The sequence below is a fragment of the Miniopterus schreibersii genome (genome assembly GCF_964146895.1).
Source record: "Miniopterus schreibersii genome assembly, chromosome: 8".
NCBI lineage: Eukaryota > Metazoa > Chordata > Mammalia > Chiroptera > Miniopteridae > Miniopterus > Miniopterus schreibersii.
In genome coordinates, this window is record NC_138109.1 from 54,909,733 (window position 1) to 54,928,175 (window position 18,443).

The 18,443-nt window shown below is 36.2% G+C and overlaps 1 protein-coding gene across 1 annotated transcript in view; it reads right to left on the reverse strand.

The window, feature by feature from the left end:
- The window catches only part of COL24A1 (collagen type XXIV alpha 1 chain), a 250,825-nt gene that overhangs the window by 197,476 nt on the left and 34,906 nt on the right, over positions 1–18,443 (reverse strand). The window contains exons 5-8 of the mRNA XM_081145974.1: positions 18,144–18,197; positions 15,359–15,412; positions 10,274–10,327; positions 6,253–6,306 (exon numbers count right to left, since the gene is read on the reverse strand). Coding sequence (XP_081002100.1) covers positions 6,253–6,306; positions 10,274–10,327; positions 15,359–15,412; positions 18,144–18,197 — 216 coding nt within the window. The remainder of the gene's footprint in view (positions 1–6,252; positions 6,307–10,273; positions 10,328–15,358; positions 15,413–18,143; positions 18,198–18,443) is intronic.

Genomic DNA, 18,443 nt, shown 5'->3' on the forward strand with positions numbered 1-18,443 from the left:
CATTCACTAATATGTGCTTGCTACGTGCTGGACACTGGGCTGAGACACCACAGTGACTAAAATATAGTCCTTGCACTTAGGCCTTTTTTTAAAATCCTTACCCAAGGATATGCTTATTGATTTGAGAGAGGAAGGGAGAGGGAGGCAGGGAAGAAGGGGAAGGGGAAGGAGGGAGAGGGAGAGGGAGAGGGAGAGGGAGAGGGAGAGGGAGAGGGAGAGGGAGAGGGAGAGGGAGAGGGAGAAGAGGGAGAGGGAGAGGGAGAGGGAGAGGGAGAGGGAGAGGGGGAGGGGGAGGGGGAGGGGGAGGGGGGAGGGGGGAGGGGGGAGGGGGGAGGGGAGGGAGAAGGGGAGGGAGAAGGGGAGGGAGAAGGGGAGGGAGAGGGAGAGAGGAAGGGGGAGGAGGAGGGAAGAGGAGAAGAGGGGGAGGAGGAGGGAAGAGGAGAAGAGGGGGAGGGGAGGGGAGGAGAGGGGGAGGGGAGGGAGAGGGAAAGAGAGCGAAACATCGATCTGTTGCCTCCAGTAAGCACACCAACTGGGGACCAAACCTGCAAGCTATGTATGTGCACTGACTGGGAATCAAACATGCAACCTTTTGGCATATGGGATGACACTCAAACCAAGTGAAACACCCGGCCAGGGCTGCACTTAAGAACTTTTAAATCACTCACATATTTCCCTTTAGCTGCTGCTACTGCACAGCTGTTTGAAAGCCAATATTAAATTTTCTTTTTCTGTAATGTAATAACATTAGTTTTCAGATTAGGTAATTCCAAGTATCTATTAAATTTGTCAAGCACTGCAGGACTCATGTCAGCAATGCCTTGAGGAATACAGAGAAAGGCCTGTAACCATGTTTTGGCCAAAATAACCAGACGAAACTATGGCAAAATTGAGAAATAGTGATAAGATGGTCATAGCTGACTAAAAAAGAAACAGCAAGAATTCAAAATGAAATAAGAATCAGCAACCATGGGAATGTAAGCACTTCTTGGGCTAAGGCAATGGGTTTCCTAAATTCTTAAGAATAAGGAGTTTAATTATCTCTTTACAAAATTGAATAGAAGAATGATCCTAGATAAGTGTAGAGCTTGAGGGGACTTAGAGAATGAATGTCGTACAAGCCACTCTATCCCACACACCTCCCGCTTCTCTTGGAACATACTTTCCTCATGCACAAAACTGACTGCTGCCAAGCTTTGTCCCCAACTTCTCACCATAACCTCCTTTAATTAGTCCGCAGTTTTACTTTGGTCCCATCAACTTTTATAGTCCTTCTCAACCAGGGCTCGTGGAGAAACACAGTATAATAAACTAATTCTCAAAATGGTGCTACATGACAGATGACAGCATTTTCTGAGGACATGGAAATTTTTTAAAGAACTTCTGGAAAATAACAGACGTTTAGCCAAATGCATTTATCATTAACGTTAGAATGTCAATCATAAGAGCCAGACTAAGGGAAATATCTTTGGACACAGGGAAGTTTTCAAAGTCCCACAAATTACACCACTTTGGCAACCACCAGCTTGCCTGTGGGAGAGCTCGGTATTGTGTTGCCTTGTTCTCAGCTTCCCCTACCATTAGTGGGAATGACAGCTTGCAGAGAAGATGGTCACAGTGGGGATGGCACAGCACAGCCCCTAAGCAGCAGCATTTGTATTAAACTGACAGTACTACACTTGGATTGGGAACCAGCCCAAAGTAAAACGTAGCTCTGCAAATTTTTACAGGGATAATGGTCAGGTGAGAAGACAATCTATAGAATTAACTACGAAAGAATACAATTCTCCTATTGGACTGATTTTATTCCAATTGTGATTTTTTTAATTGTTGTCATCAACATTCAATACTGTTGTAGCTCCTTCACACTGTCTTTGCTTTAGACAGATTATGAAAAGCTGCATAGTTTTTGAGTGATTAAGAAGTCATAGTGCATTCCATTCGATGCTTTCAGTTCTATTTTCCTTTTCAACTTTATAAAGATTTCAAATGTGCACCTCCTGTGTGATGGAAATATTTTCTAAAATAACTGAAATAATTCCACCAAAATGGAATAAGAATTCACACTGATTTATAATTATTACTAAAACCATAGTAGTTAGTTTTTTTGATACTCAGGAAAATACTGCCATACATTATTTATAAAGTCTGTTTGAAAATGTGTACCTTATTTCACAATTGCTCTGAGTTATACCTTCATGCTAAGATATGCTTAACTTCTCCCATCTGGCTTATCCTCCTGATCCTAAAAAAATTGCTTCAACTGAAATCACGTTAATGTTCTTACAATTATAAATAGCAGACTTCCAATATTAATATAGCAACTGATCATCTATATTAAAAACCAATTTAAAAATCCATCTGGAGTCCAAGCTCAGAATTCTGACTTTTTGTTTTCCATCCAACTCAACATGCACTCTGGATCAAACTTATCTGCTTTTTGGCACAAATTTAGACACTTAGTGGGAAGTGAAACATACTTCAGTTCCTTGGAAAATAAGAGTTATATGAAGGTAGCTAAATTGAGGTAATGTAACAAGTCAATCTATACAAGCACGTTGCTTGTTAAAGATGTTAATAATAATTTTTTTTAAAAAAGTCAAGGGGAAAGAGATAAAAAGGGGGAAAGAAAAAAAACCCCCAAAATCTCCTTAAGAGTGAAAGAAAATATCGCTGCTGATTTACCTTGTTTGTTATTTCTGACTCAATAATAATTCTAGTTTTCAAAACATGTTTTACATTAATCTTCTGTTTATTTATCTCAACAGTTTTCAACAGTTATCAGTGTTCTCTCCACAACTTTCTTGCAGCCACTTTAAAGATTACTTGAGCATGGCTTCTATTAGAAGAATTTCAATATTCCCAGAGAAAGGGAATAATGAAGTCATTATTATCTGTCATCCAAAACTATTTTTGTTCCCTTAGCTTTCATGAAAAACAAAATTTTACTTCCTCTTGCATACAAGCTCTAGATGGTCAGAATACTGAAATACACATCTAGCAACTATTGGCTCAATGGACTAATTAATTATTTAATGGGGGAGCAGTATTCAAAGTTATTAACAGCATGGCCATGTGTCAGATAGGCCTGGATCTGAGTCTTCACTCCACCAATTAATAGTTGTGTGGCCTTGGGTAAGTTACTTAACCCTTTTATACCTGAACTGGTTTATGGCATACTGAACATAGTATGGATCTCAAAGAACTGCTTTAAGATGAAAATAAATAGGGCTCAGCAGAGAGACTGAAACATTACACAGAACAAAATAACAACTATTAATATTAGTAGTAATAGTTATAATAATTCATAAAATAGTTTAATAAAAAAATGTAATATGAATGTACAGTGGAAATACATTCAAAATGAGCTTGATAGACTGTTCCTGTGCTTTGTATGAAAGGGGAAAGGACAAGACTGATTATTGGGTAGCAAGTTTAGGTAACTTATGAGCTGTTGTTATACTAATCAAAACCCGAGCACCTTATTCATCTTATAATATGAACAGAATAGTTAAATACATAGTAAATTCAGTATCAGTAAGTTTTATTTCTCGATCCTTCCATAAGTCTGAATGACCCTGAGCAGTTCTCTTAAACAGCCTGAGATATCTCACTTACAACATGAATAACTTCAGTTCTTGCCTTGACTATAGAATTCATCTACTACGTTAGGGTTAGAATTGCAATGATGAAGGAATAGGAGTCTCTAAGTTATAGCTGAAATGAGCTCTTATTCTAGGTTCTACTAACATGGATCCTGCTTGCAGAAAGTAACTCTAAGAGTGACCTAGGTAGTTCAAAAATGAATCAAAATTAGTAAATTCCATAAAAACAGCTCATAAGTTACCTAAACTTGCTACCCAATAATCAGTCTTGTCCTTTCCCCTTTCATACAAAGCACAGGAACAGTCTATCAAGCTCATTTTGAATGTATTTCCACTGTACATTCATATCAGAATAAGATATGCACATAGACAATGTGATGAAAACTTATTCCAAGCCTGCTTATATGGAAAATTAGTTTAGGTTTAGATTCAGTCCTATGCCCTTTGTTAGCAATACTTGTTTTTTTAAAAAAAAATCTGTATACAGTTTCCACTATGGACGCTCTGAAAAACAGGAAACATTCTCAAAAAGAATACAAAATCATCTCAGATGTTTTAACACTGTTCTGAATGACTGTCAAATCATAGTAAACCAAGGATGTTTCATTTACCAGAAAGCACTTTAGTTTCTAAGTACTTTAAATCTTCCCTAGAGAAAATTCTGCTACAGCTGATAAGTCATGAACTACAGCAAGATCCCTGACTTCTATAGGATCTATTTCGATTAGTTAACAATAAAAGCCAGATTTTAAAAGTTAAAAAAATCATATAATGAAAAAGGAGTTTGTGAAAGATACACAATTTCCCCCAGTTTGTTTAAGTCAATGGTGTTATTTCATTTTAAAAAGAATATGTTCTTCTTTATATTTTAAAATTCTGATGGGCCGAGATCCATTATAATATGTGCAGAGGGTTTTGAAAGCTAATATATTCTGCTTTAAGTGAGTACAATTTCAAGGTTTAAATGATAATCTGCTTTAATGGTTAAAAATAGCTTTTTAAGATTTTCTCTGTAAATAATGTTTCCTTATATCCTCTCCTACACAATAACCACTTAACTTTTACTTAGTGTTTTTCTTTCTGGGTTGCTAATTTCGGGAGCCATAGGCATCACCAAACCTCAGAAAGTAATGATTAGTTTTTCTCTCATATGCACTTATTCTTTAGGATAAAATAACTGTATATTTAATATCAAACAAACAATTAAGTTAAGTTCTACATTATGAGATTTTCTTTGTTTGATGCCCTTCATCAGTACAGTTTCCTCAGAGGTATACTTAGTGGTCAGAGGTATGCTAAGTAGCATTAATCAAACAAATTCATGACTGTATATTATGACCAATTCTGTTAGAAATGATCACTCTGCAGTTTCATGTCTCTATGGGAGCAATCAACAACCTCAAAGGAGTTATCAGATCCTAAGTACTATCTAGGATGAAGACTAGTCTGTGGACCAAAATAATAATCGTGTGGTGCGGTCACAGGAGGAAAAATACTCCATGAGATCACAACCTTTTCCATCATTTCACAATTCAGCCCTTTAGCAGGGGTTATGAAGAAAAGCAAACAAGGTCAGGATTCTTTCCAAAACCAGATAAGTAACTGATGGTTAACATTTATTAAGGGCTTGCTATTTGTCTGGCACTATAGGGTATGGATTACCTCATTCCATGTTCTCAAGAACTCCCTATGGAGGGGGTAGTATCATCTTCACATTTTAAAGATGAGCAACTAATGCTTAGAGAGGTTAGGCAACCTACCCAAGGTTTATGGGAACTAGAAAATAGCAGATTAAATTTGAACCCAAGTAACCAGAGCCTGTCTACCACCTCCAACCTCAATTTCCCAAGAGGGAAGAAATATGACACACTAAATCACCAAGACAACTAATCATTATATGTATTTAGACATCTATATCACATCAAATACTGCCTCTTCCAATATTTGGGGGCTCTTAATACCTTAGAAAGAAATTCTGTGTCTCCCTTATCCCCTGTAGAAAATCAACAACTCAATGTTTGGGGGGGAAAACAAGTTGAATATATAGAGAAAAATTTACACTTGTGTTAATCCAGGAAACTACACAATATATTTTATGAAATAATTATCGCAGCTATGTATTTGTTTTAACCTCAGAGAAAGCTTAGTCATATGCATATGACTACTATTTTTTAGTAGCCATCCCCAATCCTCACTTCTACCATTCCCATCAGGCCTCACATTTGTATAGATACTATAGATAACTATGTCCTAATAAATAAGAACCCCTTTTTTAAAAAGCCAAGTGTATCACATATAACCAAGTGTAACTCACTTTGCACATATAAAACTTCAAAAGTGACTTCAAAGTTTCAGAAGTAGTTTTTTTCCCTAATATAATAAAAAAAGAAAAAAGAAAAAAAGAAAAGCTTCAATATTCTGTCAGTAACTTTCTCATCATTAACTGAAGGGTTTTCTTTTCCTTTCCATAAAATACTGGCTTTTGTGGGCACCACTTTCCTGGATTATGACAGCACTCAAATCCCTACTGCTGAGACAAGAAATTTAAAACATTGGACTTAGTCTCAACTTCAAAATGAGATCTTAGGAACTGAAGATCTCCTAGATTCTTGACACTTAATTATGTCAAACTAAAACTTCACGGTACCTTATCACCTTGCACGCCAGGGGGGCCCATTAATCCAAACAGGCCTTGGTCACCCTAGGAACAAAACACAGAGGTTTAATGTTATAAACGAGGATTGAAAATGAGAATTCCCTTGTTGCAGAATTTCATCTTCGGCATCAAGGTCTTAATGCCTTCATTTCTGATCGTCACAATCTGGCTCACGTTCCACCTTGTTTCGGAGAACTTCCTAGACCTTTCCCGGCTCCGGGCCTTCTCTCCCCCGCCGCTGAGCACTCGGCGGTGCTGCCCCACCTCCTGCGCCTTTCTCTCTGATGGCCTTTTCTCTAGGAGTGACCTTACTCCCCAAATTCCCACCGCTCCAAGGTTTCTACCCTGTTTTAAAAAAACTCAAGTTTACTTTAAAATTCTTCAGGCACTTTGTGCGGCAGCTGTGGAGGGCTCAGGCCCGCTCTTTCTGACGACACCTACAGCTGGCGGTGCCTCCCCAGTGGAACCCCGGAACCTCCAGGCAGGGCTGTGGGGAGCAGGGCTGGGGGCACCAGGGCAAGGGGCACTTCCGCTTCCGGGGCGGCGTTGGGACTTTCTGCTGTGCAAGGAACCACCAAAGCGTAAGTGCAGTGAGGAATTATCCTCAAGGAACCCGCCGGTTTGGCTCAGTGGTTAGAGCATCAGTCCCGGGACTGAAGGCTCCGGGTTTGATTCCGCCCAAGGGCAGGCACCTTGGTTGGGGGCCCCTGTGAGAGGAGCCAATCCGTGTGTCTCTCTCAGGCCTATGTCTCTTTCTCTCTCTCCCTTCCACTGTCTCTGAAAAGCAATGGGAGAAATATCCTCCCGTGAGGATTAAAAAATAAATAAATTATCAGGAAGACCCTGTGTTAGGCTCAACAGACCAAACCTCACCAATGAGGCCCCTCTGTTTCCCCTCCCCCAACTCTGATGGGGCTGCAGCCCGCCGTGGGGCGGGCGGGGAGAGCACAGGCCGCGGTGGAAGGAGAGGCTGTGGCTGGTGGGAGGGAGGAGTGACCCAGAGGAGGCTGTGTGAATGGACGGGGGAAAACGTGGCAAAAAGGAATGGGCGATGACCTTAAACCTGTTTACTCCAGGGGCACTTTTTCTTGACCTCCGTTTCCCTTTTCCACTGCAACAATTTACTGTGCATGAAAAAACATAGCCCGGCCGGGCGTGGCTCAGCGGTTAAGCGTCGACCTAGGATCCAGGCGATCGGGGTTCGATTCCCGGGTCAGGGCACATGCCCGGGTTGTGGGCTCTATCAATGACTCTCTCATCATTGATGTTTCTATCTCTATCTCTGTGGTATATGAAAGAAAAAAAGAGTACTTGGGTAATAATCCTAAACTCCTTAGTGACTTTATGCCGTTTAATGGTTACTGCATTATCTATTTTAATATGTCATCAAATTAAAGTCACAAAAGGATGTTTCTGATTAACAACAACGGAATGCTTTTCCACTTGTTCTAATATTCACTTTAATGCATCTTCGCAATGTTTTAATATGTCTTCCGTTTGTGAGGGGATAATGGTTTATACAGATTTTTTTTTTTTTTTACATTTATTACCCTGATAGAGGAAAAAGAAAACTGCAATAGGAAATAGGAGATCATCTCCTTCTACTGGCTCTAATCATGGGTGGATTACTTGGTTCCCCGTCAAAGTTTTTCCATCTGAAAAATGTGAATAATATCTCACTTGTCTTATGGGAAAGGAAAAATTACCACTATTTAAAAGTTATCTTTGCTTATCATTGAGATCCCAAAATGACTTAAACACTTATGTATGCACTCTGAGAGATGTTATTTAGTGGATATTAGATGCTGAAGGACTAGCCCCAGCATTGCTTTTATTGTTTCATTACTGACCATGTATTTATTGTAAAAATGGCTAAATGGTTAAAAATAGAATTCGGTTGTTTCCCAGTCCCCCTATATTCCCACCAATTTAATGTTTGTATTTTATTTGTATTCATATTGTATGTATATAACTAATACCCTGCCTTGAACCCAATTTAATGTAAATACTATTTCTAAGAAGTAGTTTTTAAATTTTACTATTTTTGAAATATATCTCAGCTTTAAAAGCTGGATTTCACTCAAAGCTCAATGGCAACTTGCTATTAAATCCTATATCTTACAACATTTCTCTTTTATTGTATTAACCACAATTAGTATATGAGTAACTAAAAAAGTTTAAAAAAAATAAGATTGATGTACTTCCAAGCCTCAGCTCCCAGACTGAATCACTCTATGTTTTATAGAGATAACTGTACACATTCTGAACCACCCTATATTTTGTACAGAGAAGCCACAAGGAAAGACAAAACCAAGCATTTAATATAAATCTGAATGCTTAATTTGGGGAGTTTATTTAAAGTAGTCACCAAAACAGAGTGGAACTCTAATTTCTAAATTTTCAGTAAGAAATTAAATGTCCTATATTTAGATATTTTAAAAGAGGACATTTATATTTCTCAGATTTCGGGCTTTTCCCTTGTAATAATTAAGGGACCAATTAAACTTCCAATCCCTTTCTAAATTATTTAGATTCAGTGAACTCGGTTCGATCACAGCAATAAAGTCCTTAAGTTTTTTTGCATTTTGAAATTTTTTACTGTTTTAACAATGTGTCCCAGGTATCCTGTGCAGCAGTCAGCTCAACTTAAGATCTTCTCCAACCTTTGTACATTATCACATTTGATAGCATTGTTTAAACACAGAAAGAAAAAAGATGGGATTAAGCGATTCTATCTGTTTCTCTGCAATTTGTCATCTCAAAGTACATATCACTGGGACCTGTCATGTCAATAGCTGTGGCTTCACTTATATTCATAATATTTTATAAGGGAGGACTTTTTGCCATAGTGATGCACCCTTTCAATACTATTGGACCTTGATGTAATTTAATTCAGATGCCATTTCAGCAGTGCCACCAGGGCACTTAAGTGTGTCCTAAGGGGCTGTATCAGTTCATTTTGGCTGACATAACCTATTATCACTCTGAGTGTTGTAAGTAGTAGATATTTATTTTCTCAAAATATCAGAAGTTAAAAGTTTTAGACAAGAAAGTCCTTAAGATTTAAAATTTTTTTTGTTTTACTTGTTAGTATAATATCTATAAAGTCCATTAATAGGATGTGATTTTTCTTAAGTTTAAAAGAGTTTTTGTAAGCCCTTTAAAAGATCGGCTTTCAACCCAGGAACCACCAAAAGTATTCAGGGATTTTTAAAGTTTGTGAATATATACCACATAAACAAAAACATCCTATGATTGTACCACATTCATGAAGTTCTTGTCTAAATAAAGCTTCCAGAGGTATTCCTAAAGCCTGTTTGTATTCATCCTCACTGGAAAACAGTAAACTCCTCCTAATAACAATTTGCTGCTATCTTTACATTAAAACATTTGTTTCTTTTTACCTAAACGTGTGTATGTGTGTGTGCGCGCGTGTGCGTTTGAGAGCATTATGATAAAACAAAAAGCATACTAAACTAAAAGTCAGAAAACTCATACATATAATTAAATCTGCTATTTACTATCCATGTGATGAATCATTTAAATGCTGTGAATTCTGTTTTCTCAACTGGAAAACAAGACAATTATGATTGCTTCTCTCACAATTACTGTGAGACTTAAGGTAAAGAACATGGAACTATCCTTTAAAAGGTATAAAAATGACACTGGAATTTATGTATTATTGTATACATGCATATGAACAGCAAAATTTTTGAAGTTAGGATCATATCTTGCTCTAACTTTTTCACACACATACCCATCCCTAATTGGCAGGTGGCACAATGGCAGGCCACAGTGGACACTCAAAAAAATTGATAGTAAGATTTAAATTATTGATAAGCTAACAGTGCATTTACTTAATTCTTCAAATTTTTTTCCTTCATTATAATCCAATAGTTTTCCATCTTCTCTGTCTGATAATAAGTAAAGTCTCAAAAAAAAGATAAGATAAAATGATTTTTAAATGCTTGAAATATATCTCCATAATTTTATTTCATGAAAGAATAATTACCTTTTGTCCAGAAATAGCCTGACCTGGAGAAAACCCTGGATCTCCTTTTGGGCCCTAGATAAAACAGTTACAAAATACTTGGTGAAGCATGGATTACATATATCATATCATATACTTCTTCAGTTGTATACATCAGCAGAAGTTATACACATTATATGGTATTAATTTTTTACTTATTTTTTAAAATTTATCTTCATTGTTTAAAGTATTACAGATGTTCCCCTTTTTCCCCCATTGACCCCCTTTCAGCCCCCCCACGGCCTTCACTGCACTATTGTCTGTGTCCATGTGTTATGCATATATGCATATAAGTTCTTTGGTTAATCTTTTCCCACCCCCTATCCCCTGACCTTCTCTGGAGATTTGTCAGTCTGTTCCATGCTTCTATGCCTCTGGATATTTTTGTTCATTAGATTCCACATATGAGTGAGATCATGTGATACTTATTTTAAAATGAGATGGACATGGATTATTTACTTTTTTAATGTATATATTTTTTAGCCTCATGTTTAAATGTTGAAGAAACTGCTAGAAATTCCCAAGACATAGCTGATTTATTTAATCAAATAAAATTATACTACTATTGAAACATCTTTCTTCAAGGGAGCTATGTAAAAGTTCTATTAACCTTTCCATTTTTGTGACATATTGAGTTTTAATTCCTATTTTAGCATTGGAAAGCTAGTTACTTTCAGTAAAAGAAACTTGCTTATATAATTCATAAATTTTTTAGATATCATTCCAAATTTAAATCTTTTCTAAAATCTTCCAATGTACATATATTACTTTTATAATAAATAAAGCAAAATAATACCTCTAACTGCCAAAATTGTTTTTATTCTGCTATAAAGATAGATACTTTTCATACTCTGGTAATCTTTATCATTTATCTTTCCAGAGAAATATGATATTAGGTTTCAACCAAAGGGTTTTTTTGGTACAATATTAATCTTTCTTATTAATCTTTCTTATGATTACTACCAAAGTATCTCTTTTTCTATTTCACACATCATAAAATAAGAGGCCACGATTGAGAGATTCTTTATAATTCAAATTCTGATTTCATTACCATTCTCAACTAATAATAATTTTCCATTCCTAGAGAGTTCTAAATGCTACTTTAACTCTACGGGAAATAGGGAAATAGTCATGTCTTCTTTCACATATTCAGGGATGCTTTCCAATAGCACTCGAACTGACTGATGAAAGAAGGAAAACCAAAAGAAAAGTCCTTCATGTTACACAGTAAGATTTTTCATTTTACAAATAAGAAATGAGTCTTCATTGGCAGAGTCCTATATTCTAGAGTCGAAGAAAACTTTTAAACAAAAGGTGGTTTTCCAGGCTGACCTCTTCCCTTCTATGGCTATCACCACTTCTACCACTAAGGCTATAATTTTAGATCATTGGTTACAAGACATGGGAGATGAGAAATGGTTTCAGTGATATCTCAAAATTTAACAACTTAACTCTTCATCATAGAAAAAGTATAATACACTTGGAATTATAAGAGATATTAAGAGCTTATCTAGTATGTCAAATTTTATAGATAAAGAAGCAATAAGATCCAGAAAGGGTAATGGAATAGGTTAAGATTGCTTAGAAAATTATTTGGGAAACCAGATCTATTTTCTTTCTCATATCACAATGTCTAGTAAATAAAAAGATTACTTATTGATTTTAACATATTTTAAGCTTCTATTATAACATCTAACTGACTTGAGCTAATATTTACAAAGAATTTGAAAAGAACTTAACAAAAGATAGCCCTTGGATTCTTCCGTCAGCATTCATCCATGGGTGATCTCATCAGTTCTATAGCTTTAAATTCCATATATACACTGATGATTCTGAAATGCATATTTTTAGCTCTCACATCTCCTGTGAACCCCAGATTTATATATCCTTTTTATATCTCCACTTGGATGTCAAATAGTCATCTCAAATATATCCAAAAAGGAATTCTTGGGAGTTCTGGTTCAGATAGTGGCTAATGTATGTGACTAATCCTCCTGCAGATAACAATTATGAAGTCAGAACAAGATACATGAAATAACTATATTAATAAAAGGAGAGCAATCAAAAACAGAACACACTAGAGGGAATTCAACTTTTGAAAGAATGAAACTGCACTTGGTGTAGTACACATTTGTACAGCTTTTCCCTTAGGGACACTACCCTGACTACACAGAGTGGGTTGATTTCAAACAGAAAACCAGAGATCTTTTTGTGTCAGAGGACAGAGTGTGGGGCTACCAGAATGACTGTAAACTGAATGAGAAATTCCTAAAAAGAAAGAAAAAGGACAGTTTTCCCCCAAACCTGGATATAGACTCTCTTCAATTCTTGGCTGATCCTTACATGTGACGGATTCCAAAGAGCTCAGCAGAAAGCAACAACCAGAAGGTTGAAAGAACTGAACATAAATTCCAGCTGCTGGCCACCACTAGGGAAATAGTGTAGGGTTTGAGCAACGTCACTTTAGAGGGACATGGTAAATACCTTATAAACTTTAAAATAACGTTAGAACATATTTCTGTACTATCTTAGGGTATTTTCATTCATAAGAGCCACAAGACCTTTTGCTTTATGTAACATATAATAAATGTGGTATTTTCAGTAAAAGTTGCATTTTTAATTGGCCTAGCACCTTTTAATAAGTAGCTCCTCCAAGAAAAGGGAAATCTTACTTTCCTAAGTATCAATTATGTACTAGCATTCTACTAGGTACTTTATTTGCTTCATATCATTTAACTGATGAGGTACCTTTTGGTTCTAACAATTTTTATAAAGCCCATTAATCCTAATATGTTTGTAAAAAGGTCCCACAGTGCGTCGCATTTCCTGTTTTGGTTAAACCTTTTTAGATTTGCAATTCCCTTAACTTGCTCTTTCTATAGATTCAGGTAACCCCCTTTTGAAATGGACAGGCGATTCCTTGTGCAAGTGACAAGATGACTTTTTATACAGTTTTCTTAGAAGCCAATAATTCTACCTATGTTATTACCGCTAAACAATAACCGAGAGGAGAAAAATAACTGAAATTGTCTTTATACTCTAACTTCCCTGAGTTTAAAAGGAACCTTTATTCCCTGAAGAAAAATAAATCCTGTGATGACATGTCAAAATTTTTTGTCAAGAGCATGCAATCTGCTTTTCTTGCATTGCCTTGGATAAATATCCTAAGAGGATTATAAAGTATAAAGCTTGAATGTTCTATTAATCCTGATTAGTCTAAAACGCATGTTAAATATCTAGGAAAATTGGTTTCACAAGACCACACACTGCAAGCTTTATTTGATGCCTTTAAAATAGAGTGGTAATTTTTAACACCTGTCACAAATCTAATGTTCTCCCCAATTATATACAGTTAGAACGAATTATGGTCTGCATGGGCTATTTTGGACATAATTATCAAATTTTTAAAATATTAATTTAAATATGAATTAAAGACTAATATTCAGGTTTATAAGATTACATCCCCAAGAGGTCTAAGTAGTTGCTTTAAAATTAAAAGTAGGTGTTTTTTTTAAAAGTAGATTTTTAAAAATTCCTCATATATGGGTTCATAAAAATATTTTATGGGTGAATAGCTATAATCAAAGTCATGTCCACACTACCAGTAAATAGAATATTGAAGAAAAAATCTTGAGATTCAAATTTTCATCTCTCCTAGATTATTTTACCAAAGGCACATATTTGTACGAGTCAATACTGAAAAATACACTTTTTAATCTTGAGACAATAAAATTTTTTATTTGATACAAAGTTCTTCATTTTCTCAAATACTGTGTCCTGAATATGTATACACATTGTAAGAAGTCAGTTAAATGAAAGCTTTCCACTATCTCTAGTTTCATCTCTCCTCACTATTCTCTGCATTTCTTATTTGTTTGTTTAGAATACATACTGGCTAAGGTAAGGAAAGGGGAAGGAGAACACAAGTCGTGTGGAAATTGCCCCCTCCCCTTCTCTCTTCCTTCCTGTTGTGGAGATGCCGCTGTCAGCAGGACTGCACGCACCTCCTCCTCCTCCTCACCCCCTCCCCTCATTTCAGCCCTGTGGAGAAGCAAGAGCTGGGCCTTTTCAGCTACTTTAACCTTTGATGCTCTAAATAGCTTTAAAGTCCCCACATGAAGCTTGACAAACTTAGGAATCACACATTACAAAGCAAACCTCTGGATTCTTTAAAAGTCATCTGTCTTTCCTCTCACTGTTACACATTCAGACTTGAGTTAAATGAGTCTTTTTCTCCCTTTGAGGCATTTTTATGGAATTCAAGAAATTGTTGGCAATGATGAGAAACTTGAGGAAATTTAGATTTCAATTATCCTACCTGTATGCTATTATTATTACTTATTAATAATAATGATACTACTTATGTTAGTGCCATGTTAGGTGCTTTACTCACATTAATTTAACTTGGTTCACTTCAGTCCTATGAGGATGTACTATGATTTTCCCCATTTTACAGAAGAGGAAAGTGAAGCTTAAAGAGGCTAAGCAAGTAATTTGCATCTAGTAATACAAACTAAGATAGCTAAGACTTGAACCCAGACCTTTGGACTCCAAAACCTGTGTCCTTAACCCCTATTCTATATAGTTACGTGTTTACTTCTGAGTGTAATCGTTAATAAGCGGAGGGGTTATTAATGACCCTAAAGGATTCATGACTTTACTGGCAGCCAAGACTCTAATGTCTAATACCTAATCCCACATATTTCATGGAATTTATTTTATATATAGATAGGGTGTCCCCACCCTAAATGTATACATACACTTTGAATAATTATAAAGGCAGTGTTTATTTTAAAAATTTATTTACAAGACTGAGCCATCAGCTGTTAAATTATGTATATATTTTTTGGGACACCTGTATTTTATATACAAATAAAATTTTACATATATAAAATTTAGTTATATCTTCATTCCCATACCTTCTCTCAGACTAACCAGCCTGGTATAGATCACTTTTTTCTATGATCATACTACTATCTCACACTACTATCTAACAAGATTGGCTTTAAAAGTTAAGGTTCTTCTAGTGTCAGGAAAATCATGCAATACTCACTAGAAATCACTCACCTTTGGACCTGGTAATCCAGGTAAGCCAGGATTTCCATGTGGACCTGGTATACCCTGAAAATAGTAAAAAAGTCAGATCATGCTTAGAATAGATCTAGATATAAATAACAGGCAGTGTTTATTATATCATTCAGATATTACATACTATAATTTCATTAAAATGAGTATTACATTTTTTTTACAAAGTTTGTTATATTTTCTGAGAACTTGAATATTTTAGTCTGACCTACACTAATTATAGAGCAGAAGCTTCCTTTCCATCTTGTTCTTCAAAACATTGTGTGGAGATGTTTACCTCCCTTATGTACCATCCCTACCTTCAGCCATATTGCAGCAGTGCTACTTCTAAAAGCCCTGCAGAGTAATAAGCCTAAAAATAACAAAGTTCAATTGTTTACTTACTCTCCTCTCAACATGTTAATTCTTTGTGCACACTTAGGCTTTTGCTTATGCTATTATGTATGCCTTGAAGACTTACTTCACTTAACCTTGGCCTGTACACCTACCCAAATCATTCTGAGCTTTTACCTCACTTTTAAATTCTGGCTACACCAGCAGGAAGGGATTCTCTTTCCTACTAACTTCCATAGGAGTTGCTGCATGTAAAATTCATTTGCAATTAATTATATTTTGCTTTGAGACATTTCTTATACTGTTCCAATCTGTTCCTTAAATATTTTATTGCTATTTTAACTATTTTATGACATGTGCTATTTAGTTCTAGGATTATGAATTCTTTGAAAAGAGACTGTTTTTAAATACAGGGTTTCCCCCAAAAATGTATACACACTTTCTTCTGATAGCTCAATTGATGTTTCTTGCTTTTCAGATGTAATCCATTGGAATTAATAGTTATTCAAAGTGTGTACACATTGTGGGGGTACACCCTATATTATCAGTGTACTACTTAGCATATATTAGCCATTCAACAAATGTTTGTCAATTTGAATTTAGTAATTGCTTCCATTTACTGAGTACCTACTATATGCAAGTAACTGTGTTAAATGCTTTATAATTTTTACTACTAATCCTTACAACAACCCTGCAAGGAGGTTATTTTTACTCCTCCTTACAAATGAGGAAACTTAATCTCACACAACCAGCAAGTAGAAGAACTAAGAATCACCTCCACAAGGCCTTCCAGGTCTCTAGGCCCCCAAATTCATTTGGGTTTGGTATCCACCTCTGTGCTCTTCAGCCATACCTTGACTTTAACACATAACATATAGCTAATCATTATTTATGTATCTATCTTTTCAATTCTGAATTAATTAGAGCATTGTATTTCAGAGAGAGGCGTGTCAACAATGCAAATATTGAAGTTATACCTAGTAAGATTAACACTGAAGAAAAAGATTAGATTTCATAACATATGTCAGTTGTAACCTGCAAAAAATAAATTTTGATGAAGTGGATAGAAAAATTTGTGGGGAATAACAAATGAGTTGTTGTAGATATAAAAGCAATGGATATAAACTATTATGTCACAAAGCTTAGTAGCACAAATGTGAGCCAGGACAACAACTTTAGAAAAAAATTAGTATCAATGAAAGCTGGGGATTTTTTAAAACAAGGATAACTTGTTAGTCGTTGCCAAGTAAAATAAAATCTACAGAGCAGAGAAATGTGAAGTTGCACATTTTAAGTTAAATAACTGAATGGAGATAAAATTAGGAACATAAATGTAATCCTTAGTCTTGAGAAGCGAAATACTGTTCCTTCCTTAAAGGAAGGAGGGTTGGACAAATAAATAAATTTTTAAAAAGATGGAAATTAGGGAAGGAAAGTGCTGTATCATGAGAATAGATGGAAATTCAGAAACTGAAGGACAGAACAGTTGCTGCAGTGGAGAGGGAACGCAAGTAGCGCAAAGTTCCCTCCCTAAAGTGGATCCGTGTCTCCTGGCAGGGAGGGAGGAGAGTGGGAGGGAGGCAGGAGACAGTGAACAGGTTTTAGAGTCACTCTGGGAGGAGCGTGATAGGTCATCAAGTGCTGAGAAGTAAAAGAAACAGTAAATCCAGCGGGAGCCCGGTGAGCATACAACTCAGGCTTCACATGGCCGAGAGTTTGATGTGAATATGGACAACTTAAAGTAATATTTTAAGGTGACTTTTCTTTACATTGTAGGATAAATAAAATCAGGCTAGAGATAAAGTAGATTCTATATGTCATTTGCGTTTTTCTTTATACGCACAGTCACAATTCTTTTCCTAGCTCTTTGAAGAATTTCTGTTGGTAAGAGTCCACATTTATATTCCAGCTTGAAAGAAACTAATTCTAACACAGCAATAAATCTTTTGTTGGACCTGTGTAATGTGAGAAACTACTGCCGATCCTTAAGGCAGCTTTTTTTCCTCAGGACAGTTATTTTTCTAGTCAATAGCTCCAGGATTTTCCACTATGTAATCCAGGAATGCACTATTTTAAGGCAGCCCACTCCTCTTCATTTCCCAAAGTAAATGAACCCCACCTTGGACTATCAACTACAGATGAGATCACTCTATAACTAAGAATAATGTTACAAGTAGCACCTGAACAGCCACTAATCTACAAATTTGATAATGTTTCTTGGGCATGTTCACGAAGAGAGCTTTGACTGGGTGTTTATATTCAAATAAACAAGCTGCATGTGTTCCTAAGTTTCTCTTGAATTGGCAAAGGTACAGCTAAGTTTGAAGATCCAGGCAAGTTTCCAAAGGAAGTACATACTGTACAATACTAGGAAAAACATACTGGAAAGTTACTAATCCTAACAGCATGTGGGAAATGGAGTCCATCTACTCACCCGTGGGCCTCTCTTTCCCGATGGACCTGGGATACCTGCCGGACCAGGTGGACCCTTGGAAAACAAACGTCAAGATTTTAGGCATGATAATAGACACTTCTTTTCTCACAAGTTTTAAGATTCTCATGTTAGGGCTCTTTTTCATTCCCCAGTTACCAGCTGATGATGATTTTAAAGTGACATCAATCTCCTTGCCCTAGTCAGCAGGGCTGAGAGTTGAAACTCAAGTGTCCCCTTTAATCTGGCCAGAAATGGCAGCAGGAAGTCCATGACTTATGGTTACAGGCGCTGTATCTGGTT